The sequence below is a fragment of the Ambystoma mexicanum genome, chromosome 1q (assembly GCF_040938575.1).
Source record: "Ambystoma mexicanum isolate Mex_15411 chromosome 1q, UKY_AmexF1_1, whole genome shotgun sequence".
In the NCBI taxonomy this organism is placed as follows: domain Eukaryota; kingdom Metazoa; phylum Chordata; class Amphibia; order Caudata; family Ambystomatidae; genus Ambystoma; species Ambystoma mexicanum.
In genome coordinates, this window is record NC_090922.1 from 656,983,179 (window position 1) to 657,002,714 (window position 19,536).

The following is a 19,536-nucleotide window of genomic DNA, read 5'->3' on the forward strand; positions in this document are numbered from 1 at the left end:
ACTCGAGATCAGCCGGTCCAGAAACAACGGTGTCGGTGGGTTTACCAGCACCGTTATTTCCACACTGACTGACTCGTAATGAGGCCCATAATGTTTTTGGGTATTCTCGTCTCCTGCTGCGACCAGTGAACTCTTTAAGAACCTTGTTGACCTCCTCTTCCAACTTCACACTACCATTTTCTTCCTACGTGATTTTTATTTTTAAATCGCCCTTTCTCCATTGCAAGCTCTTTCTTATTATTTTTTCTCCCTGGCAGCGTTGTGGCCGTGTTATATCTCCATCTGTTCAACAATTACTGCGTTGGTTATGACATGCAATGTATTGATCAGGTTCCTTCATGCAACTGCATAATCGCCCCTAATGGACTGACTGAGGTTCAAATGCATACGTTTCAGATCCTTGCTTAATGCTACTCCCTCTCTTTTCTTTTTCCAGTTATCTTTTCTGTGCCTTCAGTTTCCCGGGGAATTTCCCCTTATGTAAAAACATGACTTCACAATGACTTATGCTTGCACGCTTTTGGCAACTCACGTTCTGAATATTGTTTTCCAGTGGGGTTTTTGTTTAATCTTTACCGGGAGTTGATGGCATAAGTACACTAGGCTGTTCATCCGTGTTGGCTCGCCGGATTCATCGCTGGCAATGCACAAGTGTCTACACTTGAAACATGTGTAATAGGGTTCGTAAACCTGCGGCTTTACAGATGTTTTGGGCTGCAACTTCCATAAACCCTAGCTAGTATAGCCAATGGGGAGGATTCGTGGGGGTTGCAAACCAAAACATCTACAGGGCCACAGGTTGCAAACACATAAAATGCTTGCAAGTGAGCCATCGTTGTGCTGTGTTCTCGTGTTGCTCCTTTAGTTGGCTATTGTGCAAGATGTTTAGTTCAGAAAAAAATATATCAAATATTGGCCAAAGAGACACCCATCACCTGCTTTCTCCTTCTCTTCAGTGCCCGAATACCAGGGGGAACCCGACGAGATTTCCATTCAGAAATGCATAGAGGCGGCCAGGCAGGTAAAGTGATGCCCGTTTTTTATACTTTCTCTTCGATCCATTTGTATAGAAAATATCATCTACCTGTGGAAGAGGGCTTAGAGGGGCAAAACAGGGCTGGAAAAGCACCTACATATTGGAATGGATGATGTTGGCAACTATGGAATTCATGCCCGGAACTGCAGTTTTGTAATATTGTTTTTCTTACTACTCTGTAAGCTCTCTTCCATTAATCCTTCTCCACGCCATCTCTTTGTTTTAGTGAGGTGTTTGATGGCAACTGATTATTGCTTTGTAAAATCTACTTAACTCCTGATGGTTTACATTGGTTTGTTTATAAGCGCATCACATGTGGGTCTCTATTTGTAGTGGCTTGAGACGTATTCGTTTGAAAAATTACATACAAGCATTGGCAAAGCCAACAGCTTTCGCTTCAGTTTAGACATGGGATAGGCTGATTAGCCACTGCCATAATGGTTCTACCTGGTCATAAAATGCCAACAGCTGACAAATGGTATTAGTCACTGGGCATATTATAGCGCTACCTCCCAAATGTCTATGAAAAAGTCCAAGCAGATTCTTGGTGCGAGAGCAGTGTGCGCAGCGGACCTTGGTGCTCTTCCTTCGTGAATCAAGTATTTTCACCAGCTCTTTCAGAAGAGGAGGAGCCATTCATTCAAAGACTCTGCGATACCACGGAGCAGACACGGAGTCAAGCAGAGTCTTGATGAGGCGGTGGGAGGCGGGAGTGCAGAGCTTGGCAGTGTGCTTAATCTGCCCAAATCCGCACTGATTGGCAGTGGTAGTAGCGCTCCAAAGCTGCCCTTGCCGCACCTGCAACGTGTACTGACGGAACCCGTCGGAGCCATGCCTTCATTCTGCTAAAGTGTTCACCCCGGAGGGCTCTGAGCAAGCTGTACTTCTGAAAACACAAGGTGAGAACTGTACACCAGACATTGTATCATGGGGTTACCTGTGCTATCTTGTGCTATTTACATTGGCCCATCGGGCCAGATATCCACTTTGACAAAAATCTTAGAAAATGGTGCTTGTGCTAAATTCAGGCCATACTAACGCGCCAAAAGTTGCGCCGTGGGAATGAAATTGATCTGCGTGCAAGCCCGTTGGTGCAGGGGGCTGCCTGCCCGGCCACTGAGGAAAATGTGGCGATCAAGTCTTTAAACGTAAATAATGAAGATTATGATGAAACTGAAATGCCTGTAATACCTATACGCAATCTTTGTTCCTCTGTCAAAGTTCTGGCAAAGACGAATGATGTGACAAACGTAATTCCTTTCAGTGCGCATGATGGTATGAAGGAACTCATAGAAGTAACTGACTCAAGTTTAGTGGAAACATTCACGGCCGACACTGTAACGGCAAAACTTTTGAACCTTCAAACGAATCAGACGAGAGTAATTGGTGATATTACTGATGCATAGCTTATAGAAGTTGGCATGCAAACCGATGAAAGGCCCGATTGGTCTGATGACCAAGTGATGGATAATTATCTCGAAAGAAGGTGTAGTGCGAGCAGTCCGACCTGTGATTTAGATACTAACATTAAATTCATCCCGGCGGACATTGGAATTTAAAGGCAAATCAACTAATCCAAAGAGTGCAAACATAGAGGCACAGGGGGATTGGGTCTCCCCTCGTTTCTCGAGAGGGTTGCCAGGCATGAGCACTGACCCTCAGATTCGCCTACCGGTGCTAGTAGAGTTACCGGACCACAGAAGGCAAAGTAAAGTGTCGACTTCAATGTTGCTGGGGCAACGTGCATGTCCAGTGCCGGCACAAAATTGCAAGTTATCGGAGCCGTGTCCATTAACTGGCTGTAAAACCTCGTTGCAAATGGCAGCTAATAATGATGGCATAATAGACAGCCACCGGATCGCACAAACCGGGACATGCCCTTCAAGGTCAAGTCAGCCTGGCACGATATGTTCTACTCCTACTGGAAATTATGATGACTTGGCCCTTAGAGAGGCACGGTTAGCCAGGTGCTTAAAGGCCGATTTTGCACGGTTAAGAGCAAGACTCGATGCTAGCTTCAATATGACTGGTTTGGGGTTTTCAAGTGGCGAAAACCCAGACACCCATCCAAGGCAACTAAATCTTAATCGAAATGAGGCCTTGACACTGTGTGAGAGTGAGTTGAAAGGCTTAGGTAACACCTATGAGCCGCTAAGCCAAGTACGTAATGAAAAATCAGCACAGTTGCCTCGCCCACAAGGAAGATCAACAACTACACAGTTCAGATTAAGTAAGCATCCAACCCCCGGAACATGAGACGGTTCACCCTGCAAAAGTTCCTGAAAAAGCAATCTTGCCAAATTCAACAGCACAAGAAACGGCGCAAGATCATGGCAAGCCAACAGTTAACGATGATGGGCAACAACCTGAGAAGCAGGGACCGCTATCATTGGAAAACAGCATGCAAATATACAATAATGTAATGGCTGTGACCACGACTGCAATGCTGCCATTCGTCAAGTTGTATGAAACTCTAAATGACACCGTTAACGATCAAGTGTCGCTACTCGGAACGTTGACTGCAAAAATATCTGCCCCCGAAGCCTCTTGCAATGCAAATACAACAAAGGCTTGCCTTTGAAGCTGAGTCATCTTTAAGGTGGCAAAACAGACAAAGTGACCTAACACGTCATGAAATTGAGGGGAAAACTGAGTTTATGGAGGCGGTACTAGAATGTACCAAATGGATACTTCATAATCCTTTCCAAACGTCGACTAATTGTATGAAAATTCTTTGCCAGTGTGCGAGGAGCAGGATGGTTGAACAAGATGAAGAGGCCCTATCGAACACAAGCTCTATTGAGCTTTCTGAGAAACCGCTACAAAAGCGAATGAACAAAGACAATCAAGTTAAAATAGTGGGTAACTCCCGAATTGGTGCCTTTAAATTTGTGGCCCCAAAGACTGTTGACTTACAGCCCATACACCCGCTTAATATTGAACAATCTTCAGAAATTGTGACACTGCAACAACCACATGATGATTTGCACTTGGAGAGAATATTTAGAAATTACTTATCTTTTCTATTGTATAACTTAATATTTTACCTATTCAAGTTCTTTCCCTTCTACTGTTGATACAGCAATTTATGATGAATTGCGCTTTGGATTTTTGTGAATATGGTTCATCCTTTTGAATAGCACAATCTAGAAGGAATACTATTATTAACCCTGACAGCAGCAGGGTACAAGCAATTGGGTTTAATTCAAAATGTATACTACCCACTCTGTATTCCTTTAGTTTGTTTTTTATTTGTATTGCGCACCAGACCGAGGGGTATCGGGGCACATTGGAATAAGAAATCTCACAGCTTAGTTACACATCAGAGGAAGTAATACAATCAAGAAAATACAGAAAAACAAGCATTAAAGGCAAAGCAGACACATCATATATAAAGGGGTTTATAAACAAGACAACAGGGCGATACTGAAGATCATCATACAACAAGAGGCTATACAAAGAGGGCAACATTCTAACAACATTCTGGAATCTATTGACACTACAGTAGTATGTGGAATAGGAAGCATTACTGGTTGCTGTCTTTTAGCCAATTGATGAGGTTCTGTCTGAAATTAAAGTATGTTTGATCCACTCTCAAAGGGGGGGGGTAGGGCGTTCCAAAGCTGCGCTGCCTTGACCGGGAAGCTGCGGCCTCCTACGTTAGTAAGTTTGAATCTTGGGACTATGAGGCAATTATTATTGGCTGTTCTAGTAGGCCTTGTTGAAGATTTTCTGGAGAATCTCTCTTTGAGGTAGCATGGCGCAGCATTGCTCAGACATTTGTGGGTGAGTGAGGCAGTTTTCAGATGGATTTTGTCGTGGGTAGATAACCAATTATTTTGTCTTCAAGTCTTGGAAATGTGCTATCTTTGTTATTCCAAAGGCTGCTCTCAAGGCATTGTTCTGGAATTCTATCAATGTGCTTGTTAGCTCCTATATAAAGAGAATAGCAAAAATCCAGTTTAGACAATATAAGGGCTCTGGCGAGGGTAATGCAACTGGTTTTGGATCGGAACGGTTTACCTGCTTGGATTAATTTGCAGGTGTATGCAGTGGCGGAAGCCATGGCATTTACCTGTTTTGGTAAATGAAAGGATAGAGTCAAGGTAGAATCCTAGTGTTTTTAATTCACTAGCGACAATAAATCAATATTGAAGGTAATATATTTGGGTCCCAGTTTTTTAAGACTTGAGGTAGTGGCACGGATAATAAGCTCGGTTTTGTCATCGTTCAGGCATAGACCGTGTGCAGCCATCCATGCCTGGATGATGAGATATACCCTATTCACCAAGGCCAAATCCTTGTCTTAATCCCCAGAAAGTGGTAGGAGAATCTGGGTATCAGCTGCATAGTTAGTGTAGGTGATACCCAAATCGTCGAAAAGGGGCTTAGCGAATATATTGTATAATGTGGGTGAGACACATGATCATTGGGGCACTCCACGAGTAATGGGGATACGGCCTGCAGCAGCTGTAGGAGAGAAGACTCTCATAGTCCTGTTACTTAAAAATGATTGTATCCAGACTATAGCTTCTTTAGAGAAATACACTGCAGAGTCCAGATGGTTGCAAAGGGCCTTGTGATCCACACGGTCAAATGCAGCCGATAGCTCAAGGAGCAGAAGTAAGGCTGATTTCCCATTATCCCTAAACTCATCAATTTGGGCCTTAAGATCAATTGGGGCTGTTTATTTGCCATGTTGTGGCCGAAAGCCTGATTGTCGTGCTCCTAGTAGTTGGTTGGTTTACAGATACTTCTGAATTTGTAGATAAGCCATCTTATCTACGATTTTCAGAAGAAATGGCACTGTTGTGATCGGTCTGTAATTAGTTGGTATGGCTGGGTCAAGTGTCTGTTTTTTCAGTAGGGGAGTACCCAAGATTCTTTGAGGTTGCTTGGGATAATGCCAGAGGTGAATGAGGCATTAATTAGCTTTGAGATGAAAGGTGCAAGATCTCTTGCTGCATCCTTAATGAGTTGGGCCGGGCATTGATCACCCTGACAATTCAAGGGTTTTAGGTTTTTGTAAACAGATTTATCATTACAGTTTTAGGTAGTACAAAGGTTGGATGATTTTAATATGTATTTCTATTAGTTTTAGGATTTATTATGTGTTACTGTAATTTTTTTGCATTGTATGTAATTGACTAATAAAATATGTATATGCAATATTTAACCTGACCCAGCTATCCCCTTTTGTATGCACGTAGGAGTCGGAACTGTCTACTTTATTTGCTTTATACCAGTACTTGCCCGTGCGAGCACACTTTTTGTTTTTTTTTACTGCAACAACCACAGGCTGCTGAAAACTAGATGCAGCCCTCATCAAATGAAGAAAGTTGAATTGAAATCCAGAGTGAAGAAACTGGTGTAAGTAGTGGAAGAATACAGCCATCGCGGCTTCCAGCCTTTACTGAGATGCTCAAGCAAACCTCTACGTTTGACATCCTTGTAAAAAAACCTAATGTAACGTCTTTAAAAGAAGTTAGTCAAAAGCCAAAAAAGGTGGCTTCCAATTCAAGGAAAACACCGAATGTTACCACAGCGGTGAACAAGAAAAGAAAATCAAATGGCTCGAGAGCGTTCATCCGGAACCTAACCACTGCGCCGCCGATGGCATTATTTGAGCTAGCGTCCTGTCAGGCAAAATCAACTACTATTTTTCAACCAAAGGTGACCAATTCTCGCCAAGCAATGTCACAGACGATTGGAAAAGGCAGAGAATTGACGACAACGAATATAGTGCTACATATTCGTTTACTTTGGATGATCTGCTCAACCTGTCTACTTACTCAACTGCAGATGAAAATTCAGTGAATAGTATGGACGATTCTACTCAGAAAATGAGTTTTAGAGCCACTCAGAAACTGGGCACTGACCTTCAACAAACACGAGATGAACCTAGTATGCAAGCTTCTAGACAGTCAATTTCAGCTCTCAGCGTGCTGCCCCCATCAAGATCTCAAGGATTCTCCTCCCTGGAAAAACAGAGAAAAGTACAATATATATGTGAAAGCCTCAAAATTAAACCCGAAGCGCAATGCTGCTCAAGCACGAGAGAAAGTGGACACGAAGGGAGTGACACCTCCCACAGAGAAACAAACCTACAAAATCCAATTGTAAACTGCAAGTTGAGAACACTGCAGGACCAAGAAACGAAGTAAATTTCAATAGATGCAATATATTGAAATTGCTCCACTCAGTCCTGTCGTTGCGAACTATCGCGACTGAGGACATTGATATAGTGGCATACTGTCTGAAAATCGATCGGATTGGGTCATGCTACACATCCATTAATCATTGATTGAAAGCGCCTTACTAGTTGCTAGTGATGTGCGTCTATCTTTTGGATACGAGATGTCAATTTATTGTGATGAAATCAGGCCTCAGGAGGGGTCGTAACATACAAACTTCGCCTGATACGGCGCTGTCAGAAAATGAACTAAGACAAACAACTCTACAAAGGAAACATGAAGAAGGCAAACGAATATATGGTCATGATGATTGTGCGGTGGCATCAAAAAGATCTCTGCCTGTAAAAGGAAATTGGCCGACCCACCAGTAGCGTCCACAGAAGCCTACAATCAAAGAATGCTTGTTAATATCTTGGAACACGAGGGGTTTAATCCTTTGTTCCGTGAGGCAGGACTGGACAAAAGTTGCCATGCTGTAATATGTCTTCAAGAGACCTGGTTACGTGAATCTACAATCTGCGATGGCTACACAATCGTTTTAATCCCGCAGGGAAAAACACACAGGACTGCCCTTTCTCAGGTCTCTTGACGATGATTAAAAACGAAACAGAGTGGAGAATCATAAAATATTTAAATCCCAAATTCTCTTTGTCCAAGGTTCTGTAATTGAACTAGAGAGTTCCACGACCGACAAATTGCAATATTTGACAATTATCAACATGTATTGGAACCTGGCGATGATTACAACAAAAGAGTATGTTTCATCAATAACGATGCTTATTGACGAGTGTATCCGATCATATGCAGATTTAATAATGATCATATGTAATGATTTGAATTTCTGCTGGTTCGATCAGAATGGTCCATTAAAACCAGTAGATTCAAAGTCATTCAGCAAATATACTAAGCGAGGACGATGCTGGGTAAGGGAATTGACAGCCAGAAATTGTGAAATGCTAAATGAAAATATTCTAGGCCTTATGCCAGCCCATCCAACATGGCATAGGGATGGTAGTCTCAAAACAATTGATTATATATGGGCCTAAAAAAACTTGATTCCATCAATAAAAACTCCTGACGTAGTAAGGATGTTCAACAGCGATCACAGCGCCCTTAAATTAATTTGGGTAACTGAAAGTTGCCCGGATTATAGTCGTTTTGAAAGTACCCTTTGAATAAATCAAGGGTTAAATCAACTGCGACTCAATCGAAGGGAAACCGAGGCTCTATGTAAGAAACTCTCAGCACTGAATGATATAGTGGGTGGAGTAGTGAATTATTCTGCAGTTCAAAAAAAGAAAAAAAGGTGCTCGAGTAATGCAGTTTATTTCGAAATATCCATTTAGTTAACAGGTTGCAGATGAAAAGAAAAAAATAAGGCATGACATTAAAAGGATAAAAGCAAGTAAAAACTTGAATACAGGGGATGCAATTAAAAAACGCTGTCAACATTATCGTAACTGGCTAATTGCATTTAAATCGCTCCGTGACCAAGAGAGAGGAGAGATCATGCTGAGAACCATCTTCGCAAAACACAGTAGAGACACGTGGACAATTCTTAATGAAGGCTATTTATTACAACAAGCGCACCTGACAATGTGAATTAATGCAGACAAATGGGAAAGACACTATCTAGCGGACTTCAGAGCTCCCATTACGACAGATGTACATCATGTCGGCAAAGTGAAAATGCCAGGGTCAATCGAAACAAGAAGAACCGAGATTCTTCTTGTTTCGATTAATAAGGCAATAAGTAAACTGAAAAATTCAGGTGCGGCTGGATTCGACGGGTTGAGCAATATAACTTTAAAAAGAACTAAGGTCAGTGGGCAACATGTATACAAATTCTGTTTGTACCTCTGCGAAAATCCCTCCATCTTGGCAATCAGCGGTAGTTGTTCCTATATTCAAACAAGGAGATCGAACTGATCCGAACAACTGCTGTCCGATTGCCTTGCTGGATGTGATTGGCAAAGTGTTTGCCGTTTTTCTACAAAAGCGATTAGCTCGATGGGCTGAAGAGGAGAGAATTGTGGACTCCAGGCAGACGGGATTTACTAGAGGAGTGGGGGTTGAACTTGACCCCGTAATATTAAACCTGTTGAAGCTCGAAACGATGAGAGACTGCAAGAAGCTCTTTGTATCCTTTATTGACTTACGTCAAGCCTTTGAAAACGTCAACAGAGATAGATTGTGGAGTAAACTGGCAAGTTGGAATTGTCCACAAGATTTGATACAGGCAATCATAACCCTACATACAAACACCTCCATAAGAGTGTGACTAAATGCTGAGGGAGATTTATCTGCTAACATCAATACAGAGAAGGGGGTCAAACAAGGCTGTCCACTCGCCGCACTACTATTTAGACTTGACATGGCAGACATACATACAGCCTTTGAGAAAACCAACTCGTTTCCACCAAGGTTAAATAGCCAACAAATTGTGTGGGCCATCTATGCAGATGATCTTGTGTTACTGGACACTAAGTAAATTGGCCTTCAAAGGCTACTAAATGACCTAGTGGGTTATCTGCTATAAAATAACTTACAAATCAATGTCGCCAAATCAAAAATCATGCCATAGAGCACTAAGTTGGGTAAAAAAGGGAGGAAGTTCAAGTGGTATGTAGCCAGAGAACAACTGGAGATAGTTGATTCAATCCGGTACCTGGGGATCTTATTTAATAAATCAAGGTGTGAGTGGCAATGGACACATGACCTAAAACTTTGGATGAAAAATCTAGCCCTTCAAGGAATGAAGATACATGCCGCTTATGGTAAATTTACTATGAAACCAATTATCATGTTCAATCGCCAAAAGGTAATTGCGACAATGACATTTGGAAGTGATGCTAGTCTAAACATCAGAAGAGCCTTCTGGGAAGTTCTTGAAGGGCAGTTTTGGCAGAGAGTGCTGCACGACGAGAGGGGTTCCTATCACTCTTAATTAGATACAGGCTCAGCTTGCAGTCTTTATACTCTATAGTTTTGAGGAAATCGATCGCTATGTGGAGAAAAATGCAGCTAACACCAACAGCAAGGCCTTATCATTGACTAGCTCCCCAACCAGGAAAACCCTATAGAGGTTTACTCGATACATGGATTGTGAAGATCAGCTAGCATATGCAAACAATGACACAGAAACTCTGTTAACTAATCCATGTGCCACAAAGAAAAAACTGCTTGCTTGCGATTGGATTGCAACCCAAAAAAAAGGTGAATTTGTGGCAGCCTTAAACCTCGGTGGAGAAGCAAGATCATTGAATATTCTTCCAAAGTATTTGGAAAGATTTCCATCCAGATATTATCGTGACCAATTTCTACGGTTACGATTAAATTTATATGCAACAAAGGAAATGTTGCATTTGAAACATCAGCAGATGCAAGTGACGACCTGTGTCGATTCTGCGCTAAGGAAGTTAAACACCTGGGTGCAGATTGAGAATCTTTGACAATCAAAAGGACTCCCTTTCTAGGCAAATATGCTCTGTTAAATGGAGAAATGGACATGTGGTGGCAGAGCATGTGCTCAGGCAGGAGATACAGGCCAACATATTCAGTAATTGGCTATTTTGATAATCTACTGGAGAAATAGATACCAACAACAACAACAAAAGCTTATGCTCGCTGGAGTAGTTTGGAGAAGTCAGTTACTAGGAGAAGGGGATGGGACAAATGGTGATGCCTCACCATGAATATTAATAGGCAAGCACGATGTACAAGGAGAATTAAACCTTTCACTGTATGAACCTATATCACAATACAAAATGTTTTAAATGCAAATAAAAAAGTACTTTAAAACCACAAAAAAACATGATACGGGAAGAACAAATAGGTCACCAACTCCCATATAGGGTATCTCACAAATGTTATTAAAGTTGTTAGGCAGAAACCTGTGCAGTTCCCTTAGGGACCACTGCAAAAAGTCTAACACCACAGGAGTAAGCAGTAAACCCAATTGGTAGCAGTCTGCACCACCCAGATTTACCTGGTAGCTGTGGCCGAGCAGTCAGACTTCTCTCAAGAAGAGTTAGGCAGTATATAGAGTATACCCAATAGGGCTAAAAATACAGTAGTACAAGCAAACGCTGACCAGAGCTTTGGTATGAAAGTATATAATTATTTATTTAAAAACACACTTGTAAAAAATACACTGGCACTAATATGTCAAGCAAGTTCAAACACAGTCACTATAAGTATATACACCTCTCTAGGTAATTATTCGACAAGTCTAGGTTAAGACACCACTTATTTAGCAAAACAGGTGAGCGTGTAACCGTAGATGGCACTCCAATAATTTGTTTAAAAAGGGAGAGAAAAGGCAGAATAGGACAATAACACAATACCAACACTTTTAAGAAACCACAGCAAGTCAAGAAAGGCAGGGTCTACTGTAGAGCAAAAAGTTCATAGGCCAGGCCCACTCTCGGAGAGAGCAAGGCGGGATGTGCCCAAGATCACACAGTGGAAATGCACTTCAAGTCTTTGCAGGAAAGTCAAAAAGAGGTTGGATCAGTTCAGAAAGGTAAAGTTGGCAGGTCAGAGAGTCAAGGATTTACAGGACACCTTGGACAATCGGTTACAAGGGCGACCAGGCGGGACACACTAACTGAAATGGTGAGAAAGCTCCAGCGGGGGCAGTTGCTCCTGGCAGCGGGTGCAAGTCGGGGCTTCGTCCAGGGGAAGAGATGATCTCGACGTGGAGGAAAGCTGGAGGTCGTTACACTGCCAGGGAAGAAACCAGCCGCGGAGATTCCCGATTAAAAGGTACGACCCTTTTATTCGCGGTAGTGGTGAAGTGTGACTATCTGACCGCTGGGGTGCTTGGCACTGGCGATTCGACCACAAGACGATCCAGGAAGGCGAAAAAGGCGAACTGGTTGGTCCCACCAGCTCAAAGGGAAGAAGACTCTTCTAGAAGAAGATCTCCTCCTCTGTCGTCGGGGAAGTGGTGAGTTTGTACAGCAGGGCTCCACCGGTGGTGTCGTTGTTGTAGATGGCTCAGCTTCTCCCCTCTTTGGATTCTTTAGGTCCTGTGGCAACTTCTAAAGTTCCAGTCCCGAAAGACCTGCTTTTATGCAGTAAAACCCCCATTCATCAGCCTAGCTGTCACTCAAACATGGGCCAATCACACAAGAGTGCGACTTGAGGGTGCCTAATGCCCACAGATCCTGTTGACCCCAGACAGAGTGGCACCATTTGGAGGGCTTCTGTGGAGAAGCCTGCCAAAAAGTGGAACAAAGGGCTCGACTTGGGTTAGAGTTTCAGAGGCGAACACAAACGCCATTTTAAAACCGAGTCCTGGCAAAAAGACCCAACCGGAGATTAAATATTAAATAAATAACCCGGCGGTATCTTTAACATTGAACCAAAAAGTGGTGCGTTTAAAATCAATGGGAAAATCCCATAGGAAATATTCTGGTGGAATATTTTGTGTGGTATCCACTGCCACCAGCCAGAAACTCGACAAGGGGGGGACTGGACAGTGCCCCCTTGGAAAACCGACCCAGGGGCAATCGAATTACCCCTACCAGTACTTCCACAATATGATGGTTTGTACTGGTTCTGTTCACAATTTGAGACTAGTAAAGCCAATGGTGATTTTACATTCCCTGGGAGACAGTAGTCAGTCCCAGGGTATGGAGTCTATGTTTGGGGGTCACTATGACACCCCTGTGTTACTGTACTGAGGGTGCTGTGCAACACACATACCAAAAACACATGAAGCCCTATGGAGTGAAGGACACCATAGCCCATAAAACACATTCACAGTCAAAGGACATTCTCAAATCATGCCTAAGAGTGGGAGAAAAAAAAGTCTCACTCTTAGCAGGAGAAAAAATTAAACCCCAAAAAATCCAGCAAAGCTGCTGGGGGACTCACTAGGTTTGGGAAATTAGCCTTAACAGAGAATTCTCCCTAACAAAAGTACATACATAATACAGTACATTGATAGGAGCAAAAATGTGCAAGACAATATACCAACAGTAAAAAGCAGAATTGTTGATACAGCAAAAAACAATCAACCACAAATGTTGTAAATGACAGAGGATTTCAGTGGAGGTAATGCCTCTGTTGATTATGTGATGGTACAAGTACCTATAAAACACAAGGCATCTTGTTGTGACCTAGCACAAATCTTATTCTTGTGTTAATTAATATCCCTACATGTTTCATTCCTCTATACTGTAATTGTGCAGTTTACTGTGGGAACTTCTTCGGGGGAAGAACTAAATGAGACATGGCTGTCTATGCAGCAATCTGGCAGACTTGTTGAGTTGTGTGAGGTATCTTCCAATAGATGTCCATAAGGGTAATCTTGTTAACGTCCTGCTTCAATCACACCTTTCACCGTACTAAGTGTGATCCTAGACCAAACCCATTGCTAGTAATCGGTAATGCATCTATACACACTGCATTGCTCGTAGTGCAGCAGGTTGTATATCTTCTGAAGTTGTATGTTCGAGATAGTCGTAATGGCAAATCCACACAACGGGTTCTGTAGTTGCGTGTCAAAATTCAAAAGAAGTCCGTAATCGCTGTGGACGCCAGTGAGGTTGCTACATTAGATGTCGGCTGGAAAAAGCTTGCAGGCATAGAAATACATACCAACACCAACGAGAGTAAGAAAGACCCTTGGTGATTGGGATTGGAACGATGTTGGAACTTTATGAAGTAGTAAATTGTCAATTTTCTTCTTCTTCTTTCTTTCTCCTCTTTCCCCTTGATTGGAGTGGTCATGAAGTCATGACATAATTGATAAATGACGTGACAAAATGTAAATTGAAGTTTGTTATAAAGGAATATATCTTTACTATAAAAAATCAAATAAAAAAAAGTCTGAAGTGTTGGCTATGCCAGTGCTCGTTTTAACCAGCATTCAGTGCAAGGAACAGATGCAAAGAAGGACATACTGCTTACAAATCAAGTGGCTTAAGGCACACTTGGTTAAGACCGTGTTATTTCATCAGGTTCTGGTTTGAAGCTGCAACTAAGCCATTACCTTTCAGAAGGCTGCTCAGAAATCGCAGAGCTCGCTCTCCGGTACAAGCGGAGAGGACAATGTGTTTTGGGCAGTTAGTGGTTGGGAATGGCCTTAAAGACAGGCATGTACACAGGAGGTCAGTGTGTTGGTAGATAACCCAATCACACCCGCAGGCTCTATGTCCCTCCTCACATCTCGGCTCTCTCCTACCTTCACTTCCCATGACGATAGTTTTGGCTTAGAGTCTGAGCCTTTAGTGCCACCTAAGAACCTGTGATCCCAATACCCCTGAAATATCATGAAATTTGTTTTCTTAAAAAAACACAAAATGAACTACAATTTCTGATCTGGGTAGTACACTTCTCTAAATGTTTATAAACTCAGAAAAGGTAAGTGCCTACAAATAAAATGGGTTATAAGAAGCAAATAGCTTTAAACTTATAGTAATGCGATAAAAACGCATCACTTGCTATCCTTCGAAAGGGGATTTTAAGTAGATAATTTCTTTTAGCATGTTTCAGGCAGTCCAGGTATTGGAATGGAAATTGGAGTTCATTTATGAAGTCCAGTTACAAAAGTTCTCGAAATTAAACATTTTGCATTACATTTTTGAAAAGAGGTCAAGCACAACTGGAATTCTCTGAAACCTATTAAGACATCTATGCCCACAAAAAACAGTATCCTGAAAAACTGACTATGCACTGTGCCGCTCAGATCGCTCCTCTCTATTTTGATGTCATCTGACGTAATGAGTGCGTTTATCAACACATCATTGATTTTGGGTGATACAAGTCAGGAATGCCCAACAATTCTCAGTTTACTGTGTATCAACAGAGTATAGCTTCCTACAGGGGCGTAGGAGACCCATAAAATCTGGGGTGGACAGGGGACACCTTGGAGACTTGGGCAGGGAGAGGCAGGAATTGCCTGCTCGCAGATACTCCTTTACATCTTTCCCCCATCACTGACATATGCAGTAGATTGTACAGGAGCTAACCCAAATGTATGGAAATAATTTGGTCTTAATAATATTCCCCCCACAGGCCTTGTTTTTCTCTTCCACCTCAGTTGGTGTGATGATCCGTTTCACTTCTTGTGTTTCTCCAGGTCTCCCAGTGAAGTACCTTTTAGAGAGATCTTTTATAATACTCTCACCTGCGCTTTAAGTGCAGATGCTTTATGGAGTTTCACCAACCCATCCTATCCTATTCCACTTGAACCCTCAATGATGGAACATGAGTGTGCCCCTTTACAGCAGTGTATGAGCTGCAATCATACCTCGGCACCAGGGTATTCACTGGATTTACATGGGTAGCGGAACAAGTGCTGCTGTGAATCTCGAGGCTCTGCTTTATTTTTTCTGGGTCACCCAGATGGCTTATGGTGGCCTCTATTAAAACTTGTCTAAAACTCATTAGTCAGCTTGTGGTGGGTACCAGAAATTCATTTGCATCCCTATTTTAAAACAAGCGTTGGCAACACCAACCGTTTGGGTTTTAATGTAGGCATGGAAAAGGCACTTGCCAGGCACCGCCATAGTAGTATTAGGTACCCTCTGATGGTAGCAGCTGCAAAATGGTGCAAGTACTGGACATTTAATGGCAGTGCCTGGCAAATGCCCAATACGTATACACAGGCAAACACTTGCCATTGCTGGGCTTTAACAGGACTTCAGTGAAGGAAATGCAAAGTGCTAATAGAGTGGCTGAAGGCATCCCTGGATAAGACATTTGTATTACACCAATAGTATGTTCCCAGCTCCAATTAAGTTATTAACTACACAGGGATTTGTAGTATGATATGATATATGGCCTTTATAACACACCTATACACAAGTGTTTCAAGGTGCGATGAGGCAAGGGAGGGGGTACAGAGGGAAGACAGACAACAATCCTACTAGGCCAGGTGTCATTCAGATCGCACAAGTGCATGGGAAGGGGAAGGAGGAAAGTACGGAGAGGGTGGGGGGAAGGGTCAGTGCAGTACATGGGATAATAAGATAAATAAACAAAGTAAAAGTAAGGTCAGCAGGTGACAAATGCCAGGGTAAGTGCAGACAACAGGTGTCAAGTGCTGGTAGTGGGAATGTAGGGATACAGAAAACAGTCCCCAAGTGCGGGGGTTGCCAGGAAGGCAGTGCAGGAGTGCGACTAGCGGGGAGGGGGCCTGGGTCCGAGATCAGAGGGTGGCCAGGTAGTCAGTGCAGTTTCAGTATCAGCCAGGAAGTCAGCAGGGGAGAGGAGGAGAAAAAGCAGAAGCAAAGAGGTTTTGAGGTGCTTCCGGAACCGGAGATGATTCTCCTCAAGTTTCAGGGAGGCAGGGAGGCTGTTCCAGAGGGAGGCCCCAGCCGAAGAAAGAGATCTACCACCAACTTGTTGCTTGGAGGAGCGTCTGATCCTGAGGGAGGTGGAGACGGATGAGCGAAAAGCTTGAGAAGGAAGATATTTAGGAAGAGAGAGTTAAAGGTATTGAGGCCCCAGGCCCCAGAAGGCCTTATGGACAATGCAGAGGGTTTTGAACTTAATCCTCACAGCCACTGGGAGCCAATGCAGAGATTTCAGTCCTGGAGAGATACGATCCCTGGGCTTGAGGCCAAGGGCAAGTATCGCAGTCCTGTTCTGGATGAGTTGCAGAGGGCGGAAAGTAGCAGGCAGATTTAGAAAGAGGCTGTTGCAACAGTCCAGCCTAGAGAGAACCAGATCTCTGGAGACAGTGAGCTTCTGGGGGAAGGAGAGAAATGGAAGAATACCTCTGAGGAGGTGCAGTTGGTAGTGAGACTTCTTAGAGACGTCAGAGACGTGATGAGAGAAGGAGAGTGTGGAGTCAAAGATGACGCCAAGGTTTTTGGCCTCACAGATGGGAGCAGGAAGAGGGCCAAGAGAGGCTGGCCAGAGAGTGACAGGAAAGGAGGGAGCGGGTGTGCAGATGAGGCGAATCTCGGTCTTACTGGCATTAAGGCAGAGATCATTGGCGGCACACCACTCCTGTATGCCGGGCAGACAGACGGAGATGAGAGAGGGAGAAAATGTGGATGAGGGTAGCCTGAAAATGAATTGAGTGTCATCCGCACAGCACCGGAAGTTGGGACAGAGCGCGGCAATGCAGTGGCCAAGAAGTACCAGGTATTGGTTGAACAGCCACGGAGAGAGGTTAGACCCCTGGGGAACACCACATGTCGAGATAGAGATAGAGGAGAGGAAGGACCCAAGTTGAACCTAGGTGGGTCGATCAGAGAAGAAAGAAGTCAGCCACGCCAGGGCCTGACCGGTGATCCCCCAGGTTATCACGGAGACGGTTGAGCAGGATGGCATGGTTGACTGTGTCAAAGGCAGAAGAGAGATCAAGTAAGATGAGGTCACAGGGGGTGTTGGAATCAAGGTTGGAGAGCAGGTCTTCACGGATGTTCAGGAGAGCAGTTTCCATACTTCTGGCAGCTCTGACGCCAGACTGATGATCATGGAGACAACCAACATATTCAGTGTGAAGATTGAGCTGGGAGATGGCCAGCTTTTCCAAGAGTTTGCCCAGGAAAGCAGTGATGGAGATTGGGCGATAGCTGGGCAAGGCGGGTCGGCAGAGAGTTTAAGGAGAGGGTGTACAAGGGAGTGCTTCAGGGTTGAAGGGAAGACTCCAGTGGTGAAGGAGTGGTTGCAGAAGTCGGTCAGTGCAGCAGCCAGGGAGTCAATGTGGTCCTTGATGGCTTTGGAGGAACAGGGATGAACCTGTTTTGATGAGACTTTCATAGATCGAACTTGTCTCGAAACCTCGTCTGGGGAGAAAAGGGAAAAGGCAGAGAAGGAGGAGGAGAGGTGGCCGAAGAAGGGTCAGAGGAAGAGTAGGGAGTAGAGGGAGGAAGGGGAAAGGAGAAGAGAGGGGACAGGATGTCCTGAGTTTTAGAGATGAAATGAGAAGCCAGTGCCGTGCCGTGCCGTGCAAACATCCCTAAGTCAATGGCTTTATCTAAACCCGAAGCACATCCTATGCCATTTCTGCCCTACACCACTCTCCCTGTGTTCTGGTCTTTCCTGAACCCCTCTCTCCCCTGCACCCAATAGTCACCCCGTGCTGCAAACCATCCCCATCTTTCACCTGCACTCCGTTCTTGTTCCCATCTCTCCCCTCCCTTGCTCCTCTCTTTTTCTGTCCTCTGCACCCTTTCAACCCTTTTTCACTTTGTATTCCCCCACTCTACTGCACCCCAGTCCCTCACTTCCCATTCCCCCATGGCCAGAACCCCACAACTCTCATATGTACACTTACTCAGCACTTTCTCCTCAGTCTTCAGAGCACCCTCAATATCCTTGGGCACTTTTCTACAACTATTAGTTATGCTCCATTGTCGTACCTCATTTTGGGGTCTTCTCCAGGTCACTGTGGAGGCAAGGCCCAGCCAGTGCTGTGCACACATGCTTGTATTTATTATTTACACTATAATTCTGCTTGCCGGATGCTGCCCCCCCCCATACCGGCCTGCACCGCACTGGTCTGAGACCACATGTTTGCCTCACCTGCACTGTATGCAGTGTCAGTATACATACTCATCGCTCTGTGATGATGAAGTCCAGGTATGGACCCAGCAGGGGGATGAGGGGGACAATTGGGTAATGGGGATTATAAGCCACTTGAACTTCCATAAGCTAGTGCACTGTTCTGGATGTGCTAAGGGAACGGAAGGGAAGGTGGCAACATGCTTCTTTTCACAGCAACAGCATTAATACTGAATATACCATAGGGACCCCTGGGAGCTCTCTGAGGCAAACAGACAACACAAGGGAAAGGAAACTGCAACAGAGCATGGACAGGAATGTGCACTGGCACGCAGGTACATGGGGGAAAGAGGCCCGCTAACAAGGCCATACAGTGCTTTCTCGGGTCACTATCACCAGGTAAGTAGCATGATGTAAGTGACCGGCCTGCACTTATTTTCAGGGTGTTGAGCTGTGGGGTCAGGTCTTTGTAGTATTTACACATTAGCCTGCAGTGCAGGTCTAAGTAATTTCTCATTTCTGCATTCATGTAATACAGACTATTCTTTGTAGTCGACACAATTTCCAAACAATCATCTCCCTATCATGGCTTTTTAATTCCCACAAGACGCAGGTGGCGTGGCGGTGGTGGTGCTCTGACCTCACACTACACTTATGGTTCCTAAATCCGAATTCGAACTCTGAAGAGCCTAAACAAACTCCCCCCTGGACCCGGGCCAACCGCTCCCCTACGACGCACACATCCACTCAGCCACAGCCACCACAGTACCGTAGTTGAGTTCAACTGCTTCAAATGAATCCACAGACGTGTGAGTTCATCCCTTTGCTGTGGGT

At 44.0% G+C, this 19,536-nt stretch overlaps 1 protein-coding gene across 1 annotated transcript in view; it reads left to right on the forward strand.

Moving 5' to 3' along the window:
* Positions 1-19,536, forward strand: part of ITPA (inosine triphosphatase) — a 362,873-nt gene that overhangs the window by 51,182 nt on the left and 292,155 nt on the right. The window contains exon 3 of the mRNA XM_069641242.1: positions 957-1,021. Coding sequence (XP_069497343.1) covers positions 957-1,021 — 65 coding nt within the window. The remainder of the gene's footprint in view (positions 1-956; positions 1,022-19,536) is intronic.